Here is a 15,129-nt window from a genome sequence, read left to right on the forward strand (position 1 = left end):
ATGGCTCTACCACTGCCTGCTATTGATCAACAATTCACAAATAGGCACCTGTTAGAAGTTGTGCTGTAGCCTCCCTTTAAAACAATGTGTCCTTTCAACTTGGGGCTATCCAGCTTCACTTTACTGGACAATGACAGCCTGGTTATCCTGCCCTAGTTTTTGCTGATGGCTGTTGTATTGGAGTTCTTTGGTGGTGAGCAGCATTTCAGTGCCAATGAGATTGTCTGTTTTTTGGGATTTCACTGTTAGTGATCTTATAGCATCGTAGAATATTAGATCTTACAGGGTACCTTGGAGATGAGTGAGCCCTGCTCATTTTACACAGGGGGAAAATGTGGACCTGCCAACCATGACTTGCTCAGGGTCACCAAACAGGAAAGTGACAGAGCCTCCTGAAGCCGAGTCCAGCACTTTTCTCCCAGTGCCCTGCTGGCTTCCCTCCTTGTGCCTCCACAAGAAGTGCTGTTGATTTAGTGGTATTACCTGGCTGCTCGCAGGGGCCCTGGCTAGCACATGGCACAGGCCCCAGGATCGCGGCAGCATCTACAAGGAGCCATCATGCCTTTGGTTTGAGCAAGGATGTCACCAAGGTGACAAATGCCTAAGACACTCCTGCCTTCCAGACTCCACTCCCTACTTAGAATCATGCGATCTGAGAGCTTAACAATGGGAATTAGAGATGAGCTGGTTCCCTTAATCTGCAGGAGAGGACGCTGGCTTCTTGGCCAAGGAGGTTGGCACTACATGGGAGCATTCTCCAGGTGACAGCTTTCAGGTTGTTACTTAGTTCAAGACCTTGAGGATCTCTGATTTTGTCCGTGTGAGTGTTCAGACCGCAAAGCCTTCATTGCCTTAATAGGTGGTGACCTTCATGAGATGTGATAGCTAAAAAATGAACTCTGCAGCCAACCTGGTCATGATCCTCTGTGATATGACACGTGCTCTGACACCAAGCCATTAGCCAGAACTTTCCAGCTTGGTCAAAGTTTTCAAGGCTTATGTTATTGGCATTGTCTTTGAGAGTCCCAAGGAAGCATCTGTATTGAGCTTGAGCCTTATTGCCGGTAAACCATCCTGAACTGCATTTACAGTCTCTCCTTCAGGATGACAGCCTCTAGTTTGACACTGCCTCTGCAAAGCAGCTTCCACCTCTCTGCTTATGTGTGTCAGCAGGCTAGAGTTTCTTGAAAGTCCCTTTCTGTTGAGGCTCACAACTTACTGAGCTGGTGGGAAAGTGCAAGACATCTAAAACTCTATTCTTTCGCCAGACTCGGGCTTCCCTGTTCTTTCCTTAAGCTACATAGAACATTTTGGTAGCTTAAATGGGTGTGGTATTTAATGGCCAGAAGTATTGGAAAGGTAACCACATTTCACAAAACATTTGGTTTCATAAGTCCTCCATTTTGTGCTCATTTACTGATATTTCCAGCTGTGGAGGTATGGAAAGTAGCCTTGAGCTGGGAGGCAGGAAATCGGGAAGTGTGAGCTGCTTCCCTTTTGAAGCCTCAGTCCTTCTGTATGAGATTGTGAGGAAGACACAGTAGGAATCTAAACTACCATTGGCTCTGATGAAAGCCAAAGGTAAACTCTTCGGATAGTAGCTTTCTGTAGACAGACTGACTTTTTAAAAATTCTAATTAACAAAATTTTTGTACCTTTCTCATTCAGTTAAATTGACAGTTGAGTTAAACCAATGAACATAAATCATATTTGGTAAATATGTAGTGTTCCACAGCCACCATCCCCCACTTCTGCAAAGACTTAAAGGAGATGCTTCTTCTCTGTTTCTTGGAGGCAGGAATGCTGCCTTTTCCTTCCTTGACACGCCTTCTACATAGAATTTTGGCATACATGATGATGGCTATGACATCTGCTGGTAACCATCTCTAGTGTGTGACGGATTGAGAGGGCTTTGAGGGCTTCATAAAGAAACCATCCAACATTCAGACTAACTTTGGCACTCGAATGTCTTTTCTTTCTCTTTGGCAGGTTTTCAGATACCTTGGAGTTGGCAGATGACATGGCCATCGATATTCCCCATATCTGGTTGTACCTTGCTGAGCTGGTGACCCCCATGTTAAAAGAAGGAGGAATCTCTATGAGAGAACTTATCACGTGAGTCACTCATGTCTTCATTGTGTTACATGAACTCAGCTCAATCGGAAGGAACCAACTCACCCCTTCCTGGTCCTTTGTCAACCTTAAAGTATCATATAAATATGTCACCAGTCATTGCTTTCATTATTAGGGCATCAGATCAGTGAGTTTCCCAAGGTCTCTGAACCTAGATCAGAATCTAACTTTAAACCCAGTCCTCTTTCTAATATATCACACTACCCCTGAGGAAGTGCCTTAAAGGTCCTTCCTTCTTAAAATCTCTCAATTTAAAAAGAAATGACTCCTTTTCTTCCTATGTATGCCTCCAGCCTCCCTCCCAGCTCCCTGAGCTGCTGTGTTGGGCACAGCCATCAATAGGACAAAGATCAGATGATTCAGTTTAGTTCAAGTTGGTTAAGACTAGAAAAAGTTTCACCTGCTTCCTAAACATGGCACACCACCTTTCCATAATTCTGTATAGTTCAGTTTTAAAACTTCATTACCCGGGGCGGCTAGGTGGCGCAGTGGATAAAGCACCGGCCCTGGATTCAGAAGGACCTGAGTTCAAATCGGGCCTCAGACACTTGACACTTACTAGCTGTGTGACCCTGGGCAAGTCACTTAACCCCCATTGCCCCACAAAAAAAAAAAACAACTTCATTACCCACTGGTCCAGTTCTCCTTTTGCTTTGAAAGAAGAAGTAGAGAATGCCAATAGATGACCAGAGAGGGCAGTGCTTGCCCCGGCTTTTGGCCCTGGAGTTAAATGTTGTTGGAGAAAGGCGTCATGCAGTACACATTTATTAAGTGCTTTCTGTGAGCAGAGCAGAACACTAGGCTAGATACTGAGACATTTCGTAGGTCCCTGCCCTCCCAACTGAGACGGGGAAGTGAGGGGGAAGATACGGCCACACACAGCCATAGTAAAATACTGTGTGATAAAGGCATTACAGGTTTACAAAAGAAAGTGCTATGTGGGGTCTGGGGGGTGGGGGGGGTACCTGGGCTTCAGGAAGAGGCTTCTGGGGGAGTTCTTTAAGCTTCTCTATCTAGGTATGGTAATGTCCAGGGTGAAACCAAAAGTCCCTGGAATTGTAGATGCGCATGGTGCTACTCCCTGCTCACCCTTTTCATCCCAGCTGTGCACTCTTTTCTCACGGCACAAGGAGTTGATCAGAAATGTTTACTTTGCCTGACTGACACACCACTCCATGAATGTGACCCTTGCTTTGTATGTTCTGTTACAGAGAATTTAGCAAACCTTTACTTCCTGTGGGAAGAGCCGGGGTCTTGCTTTCTGAAATATTGCACCTTCTATGCAAACAAATGGTGAGTGTTCCCACGTTTGTGTGTCAAGTTCAGGAGCCTGAGAGAGGGGTTGATGAGCTGTGGTTGGGGGACTGGCTTATCCCATAGCACAAGAGTGGTCAGGAGTCCTGGCTTTGTGTATGAATCAGACCAAGGGAGGGATCTGCTGCAACTCTGCCGCTGAGCATTCAGTGTTTGCTCCATGGAAACTGAACAAATTTACTTAAATTTGATACCAAAAAGCATTTTTATCTCTCCTATGAGCAATCTTGCACCAAAAATAAAACTTAACAAGTTGCTTTATCTGGAGTACCTGTGCTAGGTGCTGGGGAGACAGACAAAATCCAAACAGCCCTTCCCCTCAAGTAACTTGCTTTCTGTTGGAGGAAAGATGGGTTAGGAGATAATGTTGGGAGGGGAAGAGCCCTGACCACTCAAGGCACTGGGAGAGGCCTGCTCTATGATATAGCACCAAAGCTGAGGCTCAAAGAAAGCTGAGGATCTAAAGTTAGGAGAAGGAGGTGTGGTTCAGGCCTAGGGGATGAGGCTCTGCAAAGGATGGGAGGTGGAAGATTTCAAACTCAAGGAACAGAATTGCAATTTCAATTTAAGGGGAATGTGGAATTTATAAGTCAATTAGTAAACATTTACTAAGCACCTACTCTGCCAGGCACTGTGCCAAGTCTTGAAGATACAAAAAGAGGCAAAAGACAGTCCCTGCCCCCAAGGAGCTCACAGTCTAATGGGGGAGATGACATGCAGACAGATATACACAAAACAAGCTAAAGACAGGACAAATAGGAATTAATAAAGGAAGTGATATCAAAGTCTGAAAACTTCTATAAGAACCAGCCTCCAAACCTTTTCCAGTTTTCAGAAACTGTGCTTTATTCTAGAGACAATCTGGAACCACTCACTTTGAGAGTCATGTGGTCATCTGTGTTTTAGGGATAAGTTTGATAGTTGTGCAGATGGTAGATTGGAGAAGGGAGAGTCTTGAGGCAAGGAGACCAATTAGGAGACTCTAGTAATATTCCTACCCACTTAAATGAGAGGATTGGCCACATGTGTGGAAAGAAGGGGCTGTCTGAGAGATGCTGTGGAGGGAGGGAGGTGATGAGATTGACAACTGGTTGGATGTTGGGGATGAGACAGAAGTCAAAGATAACCAGGATTGCAAATCTGTGTGACAGAAAAGGTGAGGAAGGAGTAATTTTGGAGTGGAGTGAATGTAGTAGGGAAAATAATGAGTCCCATTTTGGACATGTTGAGTTTGAGAGCCTGGTGGGACAGTGAGGCGAAGATACCTAGGAGGTGAAAAGCAGTGGAGTTGAAGAGAGGGATTAAGCCTAGGTATATGGAAATGGGAATCATCTTTGAGAGTAATTTGCACAAAGATAATAACTGAACCCATGAGAGCTAATGAGATCACCAGGGGAATATAAAGCAAGAAGAAAAGAGTCCCCAAGACAGAGCCTTGGCAGGCACTCATGCTCAAGGGGTGGGTGATGGAAGAGGATCAGAAAAGGTGGCTGAGAAAAGGAGCGAGTAGAAAAGGTAAGAATAGAGAGCCAGGAGAGAACGGTTACAAGGTAGGAAAGGGGACAGAGAACATCTGGGAGGAGAAGAGCAGGAGACAGATCTAAGAGTCACCGTTGGCCTCTGGACTGCAGACATTTAGAGCTAGTTGGCTTGGAAAGAGACTTTTCAGTAAGTGACAATATCAGAAACTAGAAACGAATGGATCGGGAGCAAGCAGACCCTGAATGTATATGTAGACCACAGGGAAGGAGATAGTGGATAGGTGAATGGATATGGGAGATTTGGCATAGGGGAGAGAGACAGGAAAAGGGATTGAGGTCACAGGTAAGCTGCACTGACAGAGAAAGGCCACTTCTTTCTCAGAAATGAGAGGAAAGGAGGCAATAGTGAGTAGAGCAGCAGAGAAAAGGTTGCTGACAGGAATCCTCACATACAAGGGCAGGTCCTGTGCTGAGAGGAAGAGGAGGAAGGGGGCAGGAGCAGAGAAGAGAAGGCCTGAAATAGCCCCTACAGAGTGGAAGAAAACTGCAGGATCGACTGGTGGGAGTGAGGGTCCAGGCAAGATCAGAGAACATAAACTTACCAAGAAGGCATGTGACACCCAGTAGGAGTAAAAGGGGTTGGGGCAAGGGCTTCCAAAGGAGAAGCTATTTCCATAGGGCCAAGCCTCGAAGGGGAAAAGACGGTTGTCACTTCTCTGGTGCTTTAAGGTTTGCCAAGAGCTTCACATCCATGGCTTCATCTGATCCCCTGGCAGCTCTAGGAGGCAGGGCCAGGGCAGTCCGGGAGAATAGGAAGGAGGGAGACTTAAAGTCATGGTCAGGACTCAAGAGAGGACCAGGAATTTTGGGGGTGAGGGCAGAGATGGAAGAACAGGCAGCTGGCATAAGAGAACTCCAGAATCTGGAGAAGAGCATCCTTACCCATGCAAGTGGCTCTGTGGGGGCAGCTGCAGGCCAGAAAATGGAAGAGGTCCAGGAGCAGAGGACAGACTAGTCAAAGTGACATCAGCTAGAATGTCTGCTCCACCATTTTATTGAGTTTGATTTGTGCATTTGGTACATGGAGAATAGTGGCTTGCATCAATTTCTGTAGCCTAGTTAGAAAGCGTGTCTAACTTTAATGCTTTAACTATAGCCCTGTGAAGTCACTTATACTAGGGGGCCATTAACTCCATTTTGCAGAGGAGAAACGGCTGCCCAGGTGGTACGGTGACTCCTCCAGAGTCACACAGTGACTGGGACCTGACAGAGCCCAGCATTTCCAAGTCCCCACCAGGCCTTCTTGGAAGTCAACTCCCAATTAAATGGAAGTAGGAGACAAATTCCCACGTGTTCTGATGCATCTCTGTGCCAGATATCAGTCCTTCATTAATTTAGTGCTCCTCCAAGCCCTCTTATGAGCCTCAGTAAGATTTTTTTCGTGAAGAATGGTGGCTGAAAACTCATCCCCCAGTAGTGGTCAACTGGTGATGAGTCTCTCCTCACTTAGCCAGCCTGACCCCTCTAATTATAGATCCAGTTTGTCACCAGGCCCATGCTGGAAACCTTTCCATCAGATCTAAACATAGCCAGATCATCTTCCCCTTCTCTCAAAAATAGATCATTATCACACTGAACAAGTCACATGTTCTGCCCTGTCTCCCTATTTGATGTGCAGTTCATTTTCTCAGATTCATGGATTTCCCATTTGACAAATGTCTGTGTTAGTAAATGCTACAAGGAAAGGTTGCCTTATGGCTTGGTAAAGGAACCATTGTCCATTGCTTGCTGCCTCCTCTACAGAAACTGGAGACTGTGTTTTGTACAACAGGATAATAGCGTCTGGCTTCTTGTCTGAAAGCTGGGGTAGAGAGCCCAACACCATTCCTACCTTCTACTTGGTGGTTCAAATTGCGAAATTTCCTTTCTCAGCACAGCTCTCCAATGTGTTCATTATGATGCCTTGTTTTGCTAGTTGTCAGCAATAGGGTCTTATTCTTCCTTTAGCTCTGCCTCGAAGAATCATAACATCTCAGAGCTGGTTCATCTAGTGCTCCCCCACACACACACACATGCCCCGCATTTCTTGTCTTAGAAACATATCTTGTTCCTGGTTTATGATCTTCAGTATTCAGAATTGGAAACTGTAGACATCTTGGTGATATGCAGAATAATGAGTTGATCAGCCTAGAGCCAGCATCTTGTATTAACAGTCTGGCTCTTAGAAGGATATGAAGAGAAACATAAATGATCATGATTGAACATTGGTGTTGATAAAAAATAGAGATGGCATTGCCAGATAGTTGCTTTATAACCATAGGCATCAGATTTTGTGGGTATCCATGTCTTTGCATGTGCTCGTGTGGGAACATTAAATACCAGTTCACATGGATGTACCATTTTATGGACAAATGTTTTGAGCCCGTGTGGTGATCCTCTCAGTGAACCCTATGCCAGCCTTGTCTTTGCATTTGCCAGCACATACAGGCGTCGCTTATGTTCATGTGACCAAAAGCTTATTTTGCTGTGAGCAGTGAGCTGCCTTCTCCTCTCCTCCAGTGATGGGCGTTTGTTTGTTATTTAGAGCCATAAGAAAGTGGGAGCCTTATGGAGGGAGGCCGGCCTCAGCTGGAAGGACTATTTGCCAGAAGGGGAAGATGTACATAACTTTCTCCTGGAGCAGGTAAGTAAGGAGTTTCCTGGTCACACTAATGACAAGCCAGAAGGTGGGTTAGTCATCATCCCTATAGTGCAGTATCCTGTCTATCCCTAAGTGGAAGCTGAGAGAGCGAGCATGCCTCTCTGTCTTCAGGGTTAGACTGAGATGAAGCCACAGTTCCTAAGTATTCTGTGTTTCAAGGCTTAGGGCAATAAAAAGGGAGGGCCCCTCACAACTCAATTCTCTTGAATTATAGGCATTACTTCTCAAATAGAGGATTTCACTCCATGTTCCTCAGGGTCTCTAGGAAATAAAGTCAGACTGATCTCCCAAACCCCCTTTCTCAGTCCTGCACTGAAAGAGGCTGTTACCATCCAGTGATGAGAGATAACAGCTGCTTCTGCCCAGTTCCTTGCAAATCACAAGCAGCATTCCACTCAGCCAGCTCCCATGAAGAGCCTTCTTGAAAATCCAGGGCTTTATTCGTTGGTCATAGAATCAGACTCATTTTGCCAGGCTAAATTAGGTCATCTTATCCAGCCCCTTCATTAGAAAGATATTGACTGTAGCCCAAAGGAGGCCTCGAGCCCATCTTTTCTAACTCCCGGCCAATACACACCAGGCAGCTTCTAGTAAACTATGTAAGTTTGAATGCCCAAGAACATTAAGCGAATGCATTTTTATGTGGATATGAATAGGGCTCCCCATTTTCAGAAGCAGTTTGGAAGAATTGGATTGTCTCTAAAAATATTAAGCTTTTCCAAGTGTTTTAGGAAAAGAGTACAAGGTTATTATCTCTTGCACATTCAGTAGCTGCAGTTAAAACAAATCATTTTAAGACAATTTCTGTTCAGTCCTTTTTTAAACTGAGAATCCTGTGGAGTTTGATGACCGGCATTGAGTTACTTACCTAAGGATTGAAAAACCGATTAAGTAGACTATTTCTCAAGACAGAGCTCAGACCACCTTGAGCTGATTGGGTGTAGAGGTGGTTCTGTGAGAATTGTGGGTACTGGCACTCCACAGAACTCCCAGTGACTGACTGGCAGCAATGGAGTACCTAGAGTACAGTGTGAATGATGCTAACTGAGGCCCACCATTCCAGCCCCAGGACCAAGGGGAAGAGGGAAGCTGTGGGAAGTGGGAACTTAGGGAGAGGCCTCATTAAGAGGGACTGATGCCCCTCAGAGAGTCCCCTGGAGTGTGCTCTTCTCTTTTCCCAGGAACTGTTGGGGAGGCTGCAAGAATCCCAAGAGCTTTGAGGATGATGGATTTTCCTGCCATTTTCTAAGACTTGTCATTTGCTCCATCTTAGAAGGGGAGGTCTGGCTCTGGGACACAATGCTCTCGAGAACTCTAAATGCATCTCACTTTTCCTCTTTCAGAAGTTGGAATTTATAGAGTCCGACGGTTCCAGTTCCTCAGAAGCACTTTCAAAGAAAGAACTCTCTGCTGAAGAGTTGTACAAACGGCTTGAAAAACTCATTATTGAGGACAAGGCGAATGATGAACAGATCTTTGACTGGGTAGAGGTATAAAGACTCCCTCCCTGGCACCTGTGGGCTTACATGAGTTCTACCACATAGCCACCCATCCCTCTGCTCCATGGGATGCTGAGCGTCAGGGGAAGCATGATTGTCAGAGACAGCTGGCATAGGGGAAGCAGCCCCCAGACTCGGGTTCATGTCCTGCCTCTGACATGTCTGTGTGACCGAAGAGACCAGAAGTCACAGACAAGCTGATGATCCGTATGAAGAGAGTTCCCAACACCAGTGAAATCACCACACATGCCCCCCCCCAACAAATGACAGTCTTGATTCAAAGCACCCTTCTCCTGGATTGCTCCCCAGTTGTACCCTGCTGCTGGGCTCTAGGTAGCCCTCTCTATGGGTTCTGACCACAAAACAGTTCTTCTCTGGATACAGCATCCCACCGAGAGCATTGTGCCCCTTCCTTTATCAGCTCTCACTGTCCAGAGAGTGGACGCTTCTTCAAACAGTGTCCCAGAAAGTGGTCATCGGAAGCTTTCGTTGCTCCTGCACTCTCTTGGGATGTGTTTTCAGAAAGGGTCTGGGAAGACCCTACAGGGTCTTCTCGTACCTGTTTCTGTGGGCTGCTTATTCTGCCTGCCAGCTCATGACCTTTTCCTCCTATGTTTTCTAGTTACTGAGAACATCTGACCTTTCTGAGTTTGGTTTCTACAAAGAGCATTGTCAAGCTCTTCAGGTGTAGCTAGGGCAGGCAGCTGTGGCCTGGAGCAAGGCAGGGCAAAGTGGGTAGGCAGCACCTTTCTTCACACAAATACCTTTTGTTTCTTTCTGACTCTCTAAAAATAGCCTTTTTTTTTTTTACCATGAGTTTTATCTAACCTCTTCTCTTCTCTCCGATTTTGCTCTCCAGTCCTGTTTTCATCATACTTTAAACCCCAAAACAGTGGCTCTCTTCAGACCACCCTCCCTGGTAGCCAAGAAAATAGTCTTGCTTTTATTTCTGTAGCATTTTGTGATTTCGACCCACTTTCCATTTGTGATCATTCATGGTCTTCACAGTAACAATCAGAACCAGTCCCTTTTTCATGTGACTGTACCTCTGGAGTAGCCAGTGCCACAGGCTAGCCTGCTGATACATGACAGGCATTTTTCCTGTGAAAAATACTTGTGAACTCTGGTAACAGAAAAAAACCTCTTTTTTTTCCCCTAGAAGTATTTCTGTGTTTGGACTGTTAGTTTGTCCTATATTTCTTCTGGTTTGTTATTTAACATTAATGACAAGTTTCATTATTTCTACATAGAATCCTGTTTTAATCAGCTGGAAAGGGCATCAGGGTCTATACTGTATTCAGACTTCCTTCAGATAGACACCTGCTGTGAAACAGTGTGCTACAGCTTAGAGGACTGTGGGGGAGAGAGAGACAGAGACAGAGTGAGAAACAGAGAGAGAGAGACAAGAGACAGAGAGAGTGTGTGTGTGTGTGTGTGTGTGTGTATGTGCGTCTGTCTCCAAGAGGGAGAGGGCTGCTGCCAAAGCTTACAGGGTAGTCAGTTCCAAATGTCTGACGGCCTTTGCAGAATGCCCTTAGGATGATGACTTTTTTGTTGTTGTTTTTTGTGGGGCAATGACTTGCCTAGGGTCACATAGCTAGTAAGTGTCAAGTGTCTGAGGCCAGATTTGAACTCAGGTCCTCCTGAATCCAGGGCCAGTGCTTTATCCATTTTGCCACCGAGCTGCCCCTAGGATGGTGACTTTCTTAGGGAAGTTCCAGATTTTGGAGGTCTTGCTGGAGTGCTCCCTACCTTCGGCTTCTGTTCTGTGGAACAGATGTCAAATGGTACAGTGCCTGTAGTCACCCAAACAGCCAAGAACTACTGTGGGAATTGCTCCATTGAAGATGAGCTTACTGGCCAGCAGGACACTTGGAAATGCTATTGATTTTGTGAATTACTACTCAAAAAACCCCAAAACAACTGATGTTTTCCATAGGTGTTTTTGTCATGCTGTGAAATCTGATCTCTCTCTCTCCTAAAATGAGACAAAGTCCAGCATCCCCAGCAGTCCACAAACCAAAGGTCAAGTGCTCTTTAAAAACCAGTAAACAGGGGCAGCTAGATGGCGCAGTGGTTAAAGCACCGACCCTGAATTCAGGAGTACCTGAGTTCAAATCCGGCCTCAGACACTTGACATTTACTAGCTGTGTGACCCTGGGCAAGTCACTTAACCCCCATTGCCTGCAAAAAAACAAACAAACAAACAAACAAACAAAAAAACAGTAAACAAAAGAAACTCCAGTCCCTTCAGTCAGTACAACATTTTGAAAAGCATGTCATCTTTTCTTAAGACTAGATATTTGGACACAGTATGCAGAAATATCTCATCCAGTGAAGAGCTATGCTAGAGAGGCAGACTTGTACAGGGCCACCTTGGGAAAGCTCAGGGGCTTGGGGTTGTATCTTGGAATCGTCTTGTTACGCTAAGCTAGACACTGAGAGGATGCCCAGTAAAATGGGATTCTACCTCAACTGAAATAGGAAACAGTGACTCCATTTGCTGAGGAACCTGAGAAATAAAGTGATGAATTTTCCAGTAATATTAGTTCTCTCAGCAGCACACAACTCAAAGTCTTGCTGTGCGTTAAGCGTTTGTGCCTGTTGATTTGAGCAGTGTAAATCTCCAACATCGAGTAGTTGAAGGATAGGTCAGCAGTAGTCTCTTAAATGTTTTACCTGTTAGAAATAAAAACATTGAGGAGTTACAAAGGCACTTTGTGTCAGTCAGTCATTATGTATTTTGAGATACGAAAAGAGACAGAAGACGAGCACTACTTTCAAGGAGCTCAGTCTAATCAGGAAGACAACATGCAAACAAATATAAGCCAAACAAGCTATATGCAGGAAAATAGGAAATAATTATTAATTAACAGAGAGAAGGCACTGGGACTAAGAGGTTGGGGAAGGCTTTTCTGTAGATGATGAGATTTTAGTTGAGACATAAAGAAGCCAAAGGGAGAGTTTTCCAGGCATTGGGCACAGAGAAAATGCCCCAAAAGATGGAATATCTTTTTTATTATTATTTTCATTTTTATCGTAAAAGTATTTTATTATTTTCGAGTTACATGTAAAGATAGTTTTCTACATTTGTTTTTATGAGATTTTTATTTCCAAATTTTTCTCCCTCCCTTCCCTCCCTCCTCCCCAAGACAGAAAGCAATCTGATATAGGTTATATATGTACAATCACGTTAAACATATTTCTGCATTAGTCATGTTATGAAAGAAGAATCAGAACACAAGGGAAAAACCTCAAAAAAGAAAACAAAAGTAGAAACAGTCTGGTTCAATCTGCATTCAGATTCCACGGTTCCTTTTTCTGGATATGGAGACCATTTTCCATCATGAGTCCTTTGGAACTGTCCTGGGTCATTGCACCACTGAGAAGAGCCAAATCTGTTACAGCTGATCATCACACGATGTTGCTATTACTGTAGACAATGTTTTCTGGTTCTGCTCACTTCACTCATCATCAGTCCACTTAGGTCTTGAGATGGAGTATCTTTTTTTGTTGTTCATGGAACAACCAAGTACCAGTGTCACTGGATCAAAGAATACATACAGGAGAGTAAGGAGTGAGAAGTCTGGTAAGGTAGGAGGGAGCAAAGTTATGAAGGACTCTGAATGCCAGTCTTTTGTATTTGATCCTGGAGGTCATAGGGAGCCATTGGAGTTTTTTGAAAGGTGGGGAGGTGACATGGTCAGACTTGAGCTTTGGGAAAATCACTTTGGTGGCTGAATTGAAGATGGACTGGGGTGGGGAGAGACATGAGCCAAGCAGACCCACCAGCAGCTATTGCAAGAATCCAAGCACGAAGTGTTGATAAAGGCCTGTGCCAGGGTGGCAGCAGGGTCAGAGAAGAGAAATAAGCACATTCAAGAAATGCTGCAAAGGTGAGATCAGTAGGCCTTGGTAACATATTGGAGATGGTGGTAAGAGAAAGTGAGAGTCAAGGATGACACATAGGTTGTGAGCCAGGGGGCACTGGGAGAATGATGTCCTCTATGCTAATAAGGAAATTCGGAAGTGCGGAGGGCTTGTGGGGAAAGATAATGAGTTCAGGTTTTGTTTTGGGGTTTTTTGTGGGGCAATGAGGGTTAAGTGACTGAGGCTGGACTTGAACCCAGGTCCTCCTGAATCCAGGGCTGGCACTTATCTACTACACCACCTAGCTGCCCCATGAGTTCAGTTTGGGATATCTATTTTAACTTGTCCTTAGGACATTTAGTTCAATTTCCTGTTTAATAGACCATTGGAGATATGAGACTGAAGGTAGGCAGAGAGATTAGGACAGGGATGGGTTAGATTTGAGAATCATGTCCATAAAAATGATCATTTAATTCATGGGAGCTGATGTTTGTGTCAGCTAGTAGCTGTACCCTGTAATGCAATTGCTCGTTTTTAATATTGGTATGACTGAAAAATTCACTAAGAGTCCAGAATGCAAATACAGATACTCCTTTTAAAATTGGAGCTAATTTGAGATACTTTTTGGCTCACATGGGTAGACCTTAATTGCCTTTGTTCTCTAAAGAAACACCATACATTGAGCCAACATTAGTGAAGCTTGTCAAGGTTTTGAAAGGATTGCCATGCAGAAGGGACTGAATTTGAGAATGAACCCTATGTTCTTCCCTCTCCTTTGTTTCTATAGTAGGCCAAAGTCATTATGTTGGTCTGGGTTTCAGTAGGTGGAAAGAATATGTTATTTGCCCTTTAAAACAAATGAAGCAGGCACTACCCAGAGACAGCAAGGTCTCCTACTTGACATTTCAAGGCAACACTTTCTGTTCATCATTTCCAGGATTTTTCTGCACTTTTCTCAGACTTGCCTTGAAGTCTGGTCTGCAGAGGAGTCTAGCCATATGCTGAGATTGAAGTTATTCTGTCCATCTGTTTGGTGAGCCAAATGGCAGGGCTGTGTTTTTATTCACTCACCCATTACTTAAATCAAGTTCAGTAGATTCACTCAGATTTTCCAGAAGTAATCCCTTTGGGATTAGGCCAGCCCAAGTGAAATATTTTTTAGAAAGTTAGAAGCAAGTGGAGTCTGGCCAACATCATGGAAATGAGCATGAAACCCCTGGGGGGATGCGGGGGGAGGAACACTGTCCATCATGGCGCAACATATGGTAGCAAAAGTCTGTCCTATGGTGGTTTCTTAATGACCTGTGGGTAAAATGGGCTAGTTTTCATTCCTATGAACTTACTAATAATGGTGTTGGAATGGCTTCTTGTGTGCTTTTTTTTTCTTTTTTCTTTCTTTTTTTTTGTTTTTTGTTTTTGTTTTTTTGTTTGTTTATATAGTTTTGATTTTTTTTGCAGGGCAATGAGGGTTAAGTGACTTGCCCAGGGTCACATAGCTAGTAAGTGTCAAGTGTCTGAGGCCAGATTTGAACTCAGGTCCTCCTGAATCCAGGGCCAGTGCTCTATCTACTGTGCCACCTTGCTGCCCCCTTCTAGTGTTTTTTTTTTTTTCAGGCTCTTGTGTCAGCTCTGCTGACATTCTTTAGTGAGGACAGCCTTCTTGAGCTGTCCTCAGCAGAAGCTTCCCTTCCTTGCTGGCAGATGCAGATCCACTGTTAGGTCACTTGAAAAGTCCTTCAGCAGAGAGCCAGGTAGCCCACTGGATCTCAGACAGCTCAACCTTAAACATGGAACTGAGCTTTAAGACTGCTTCGACGTGCTCTTGGTTTTCTTGGCTTAGGCTGGACCCCTCCTAGGAGGAAAATGGGAGAAGAACCTCTAAGACCTGCTTAGAAAAGCATTTTCCTGTCTGTCATAGCTCTTAGGAGAGCCCTCCTAACTTCAGAGAGAGAGATTAGAGGATCATTCCTATCGGGCTGGGGTCCTATTTACCCTGCTTCACATTTCTATTACACTTTCCTTTGGCTTCCTTAGAGAAGAATCAAATAGACCTCGGCCACTACAAAGCCTGTCCATACTCACGTTACCTTCTACTTGAAACAACTCTAAAACCTCTTTGAGGCACAACATT

The 15,129-nt window shown here is 44.6% G+C and overlaps 1 protein-coding gene across 32 annotated transcripts in view; it reads left to right on the plus strand.

Moving 5' to 3' along the window:
- The window catches only part of EIF4G3 (eukaryotic translation initiation factor 4 gamma 3), a 378,410-nt gene that overhangs the window by 354,718 nt on the left and 8,563 nt on the right, over positions 1–15,129 (plus strand). For all 32 annotated transcript variants that reach the window (XM_043990697.1, XM_043990692.1, XM_043990693.1 and 29 more), the window contains 4 exons: positions 1,990–2,115; positions 3,345–3,426; positions 7,513–7,611; positions 8,973–9,119. In XM_043990697.1, coding sequence (XP_043846632.1) covers positions 1,990–2,115; positions 3,345–3,426; positions 7,513–7,611; positions 8,973–9,119 — 454 coding nt within the window. The remainder of the gene's footprint in view (positions 1–1,989; positions 2,116–3,344; positions 3,427–7,512; positions 7,612–8,972; positions 9,120–15,129) is intronic.

The sequence above is a fragment of the Dromiciops gliroides genome, chromosome 3, assembly GCF_019393635.1.
Source record: "Dromiciops gliroides isolate mDroGli1 chromosome 3, mDroGli1.pri, whole genome shotgun sequence".
NCBI classification, from domain to species: Eukaryota; Metazoa; Chordata; class Mammalia; order Microbiotheria; family Microbiotheriidae; genus Dromiciops; species Dromiciops gliroides.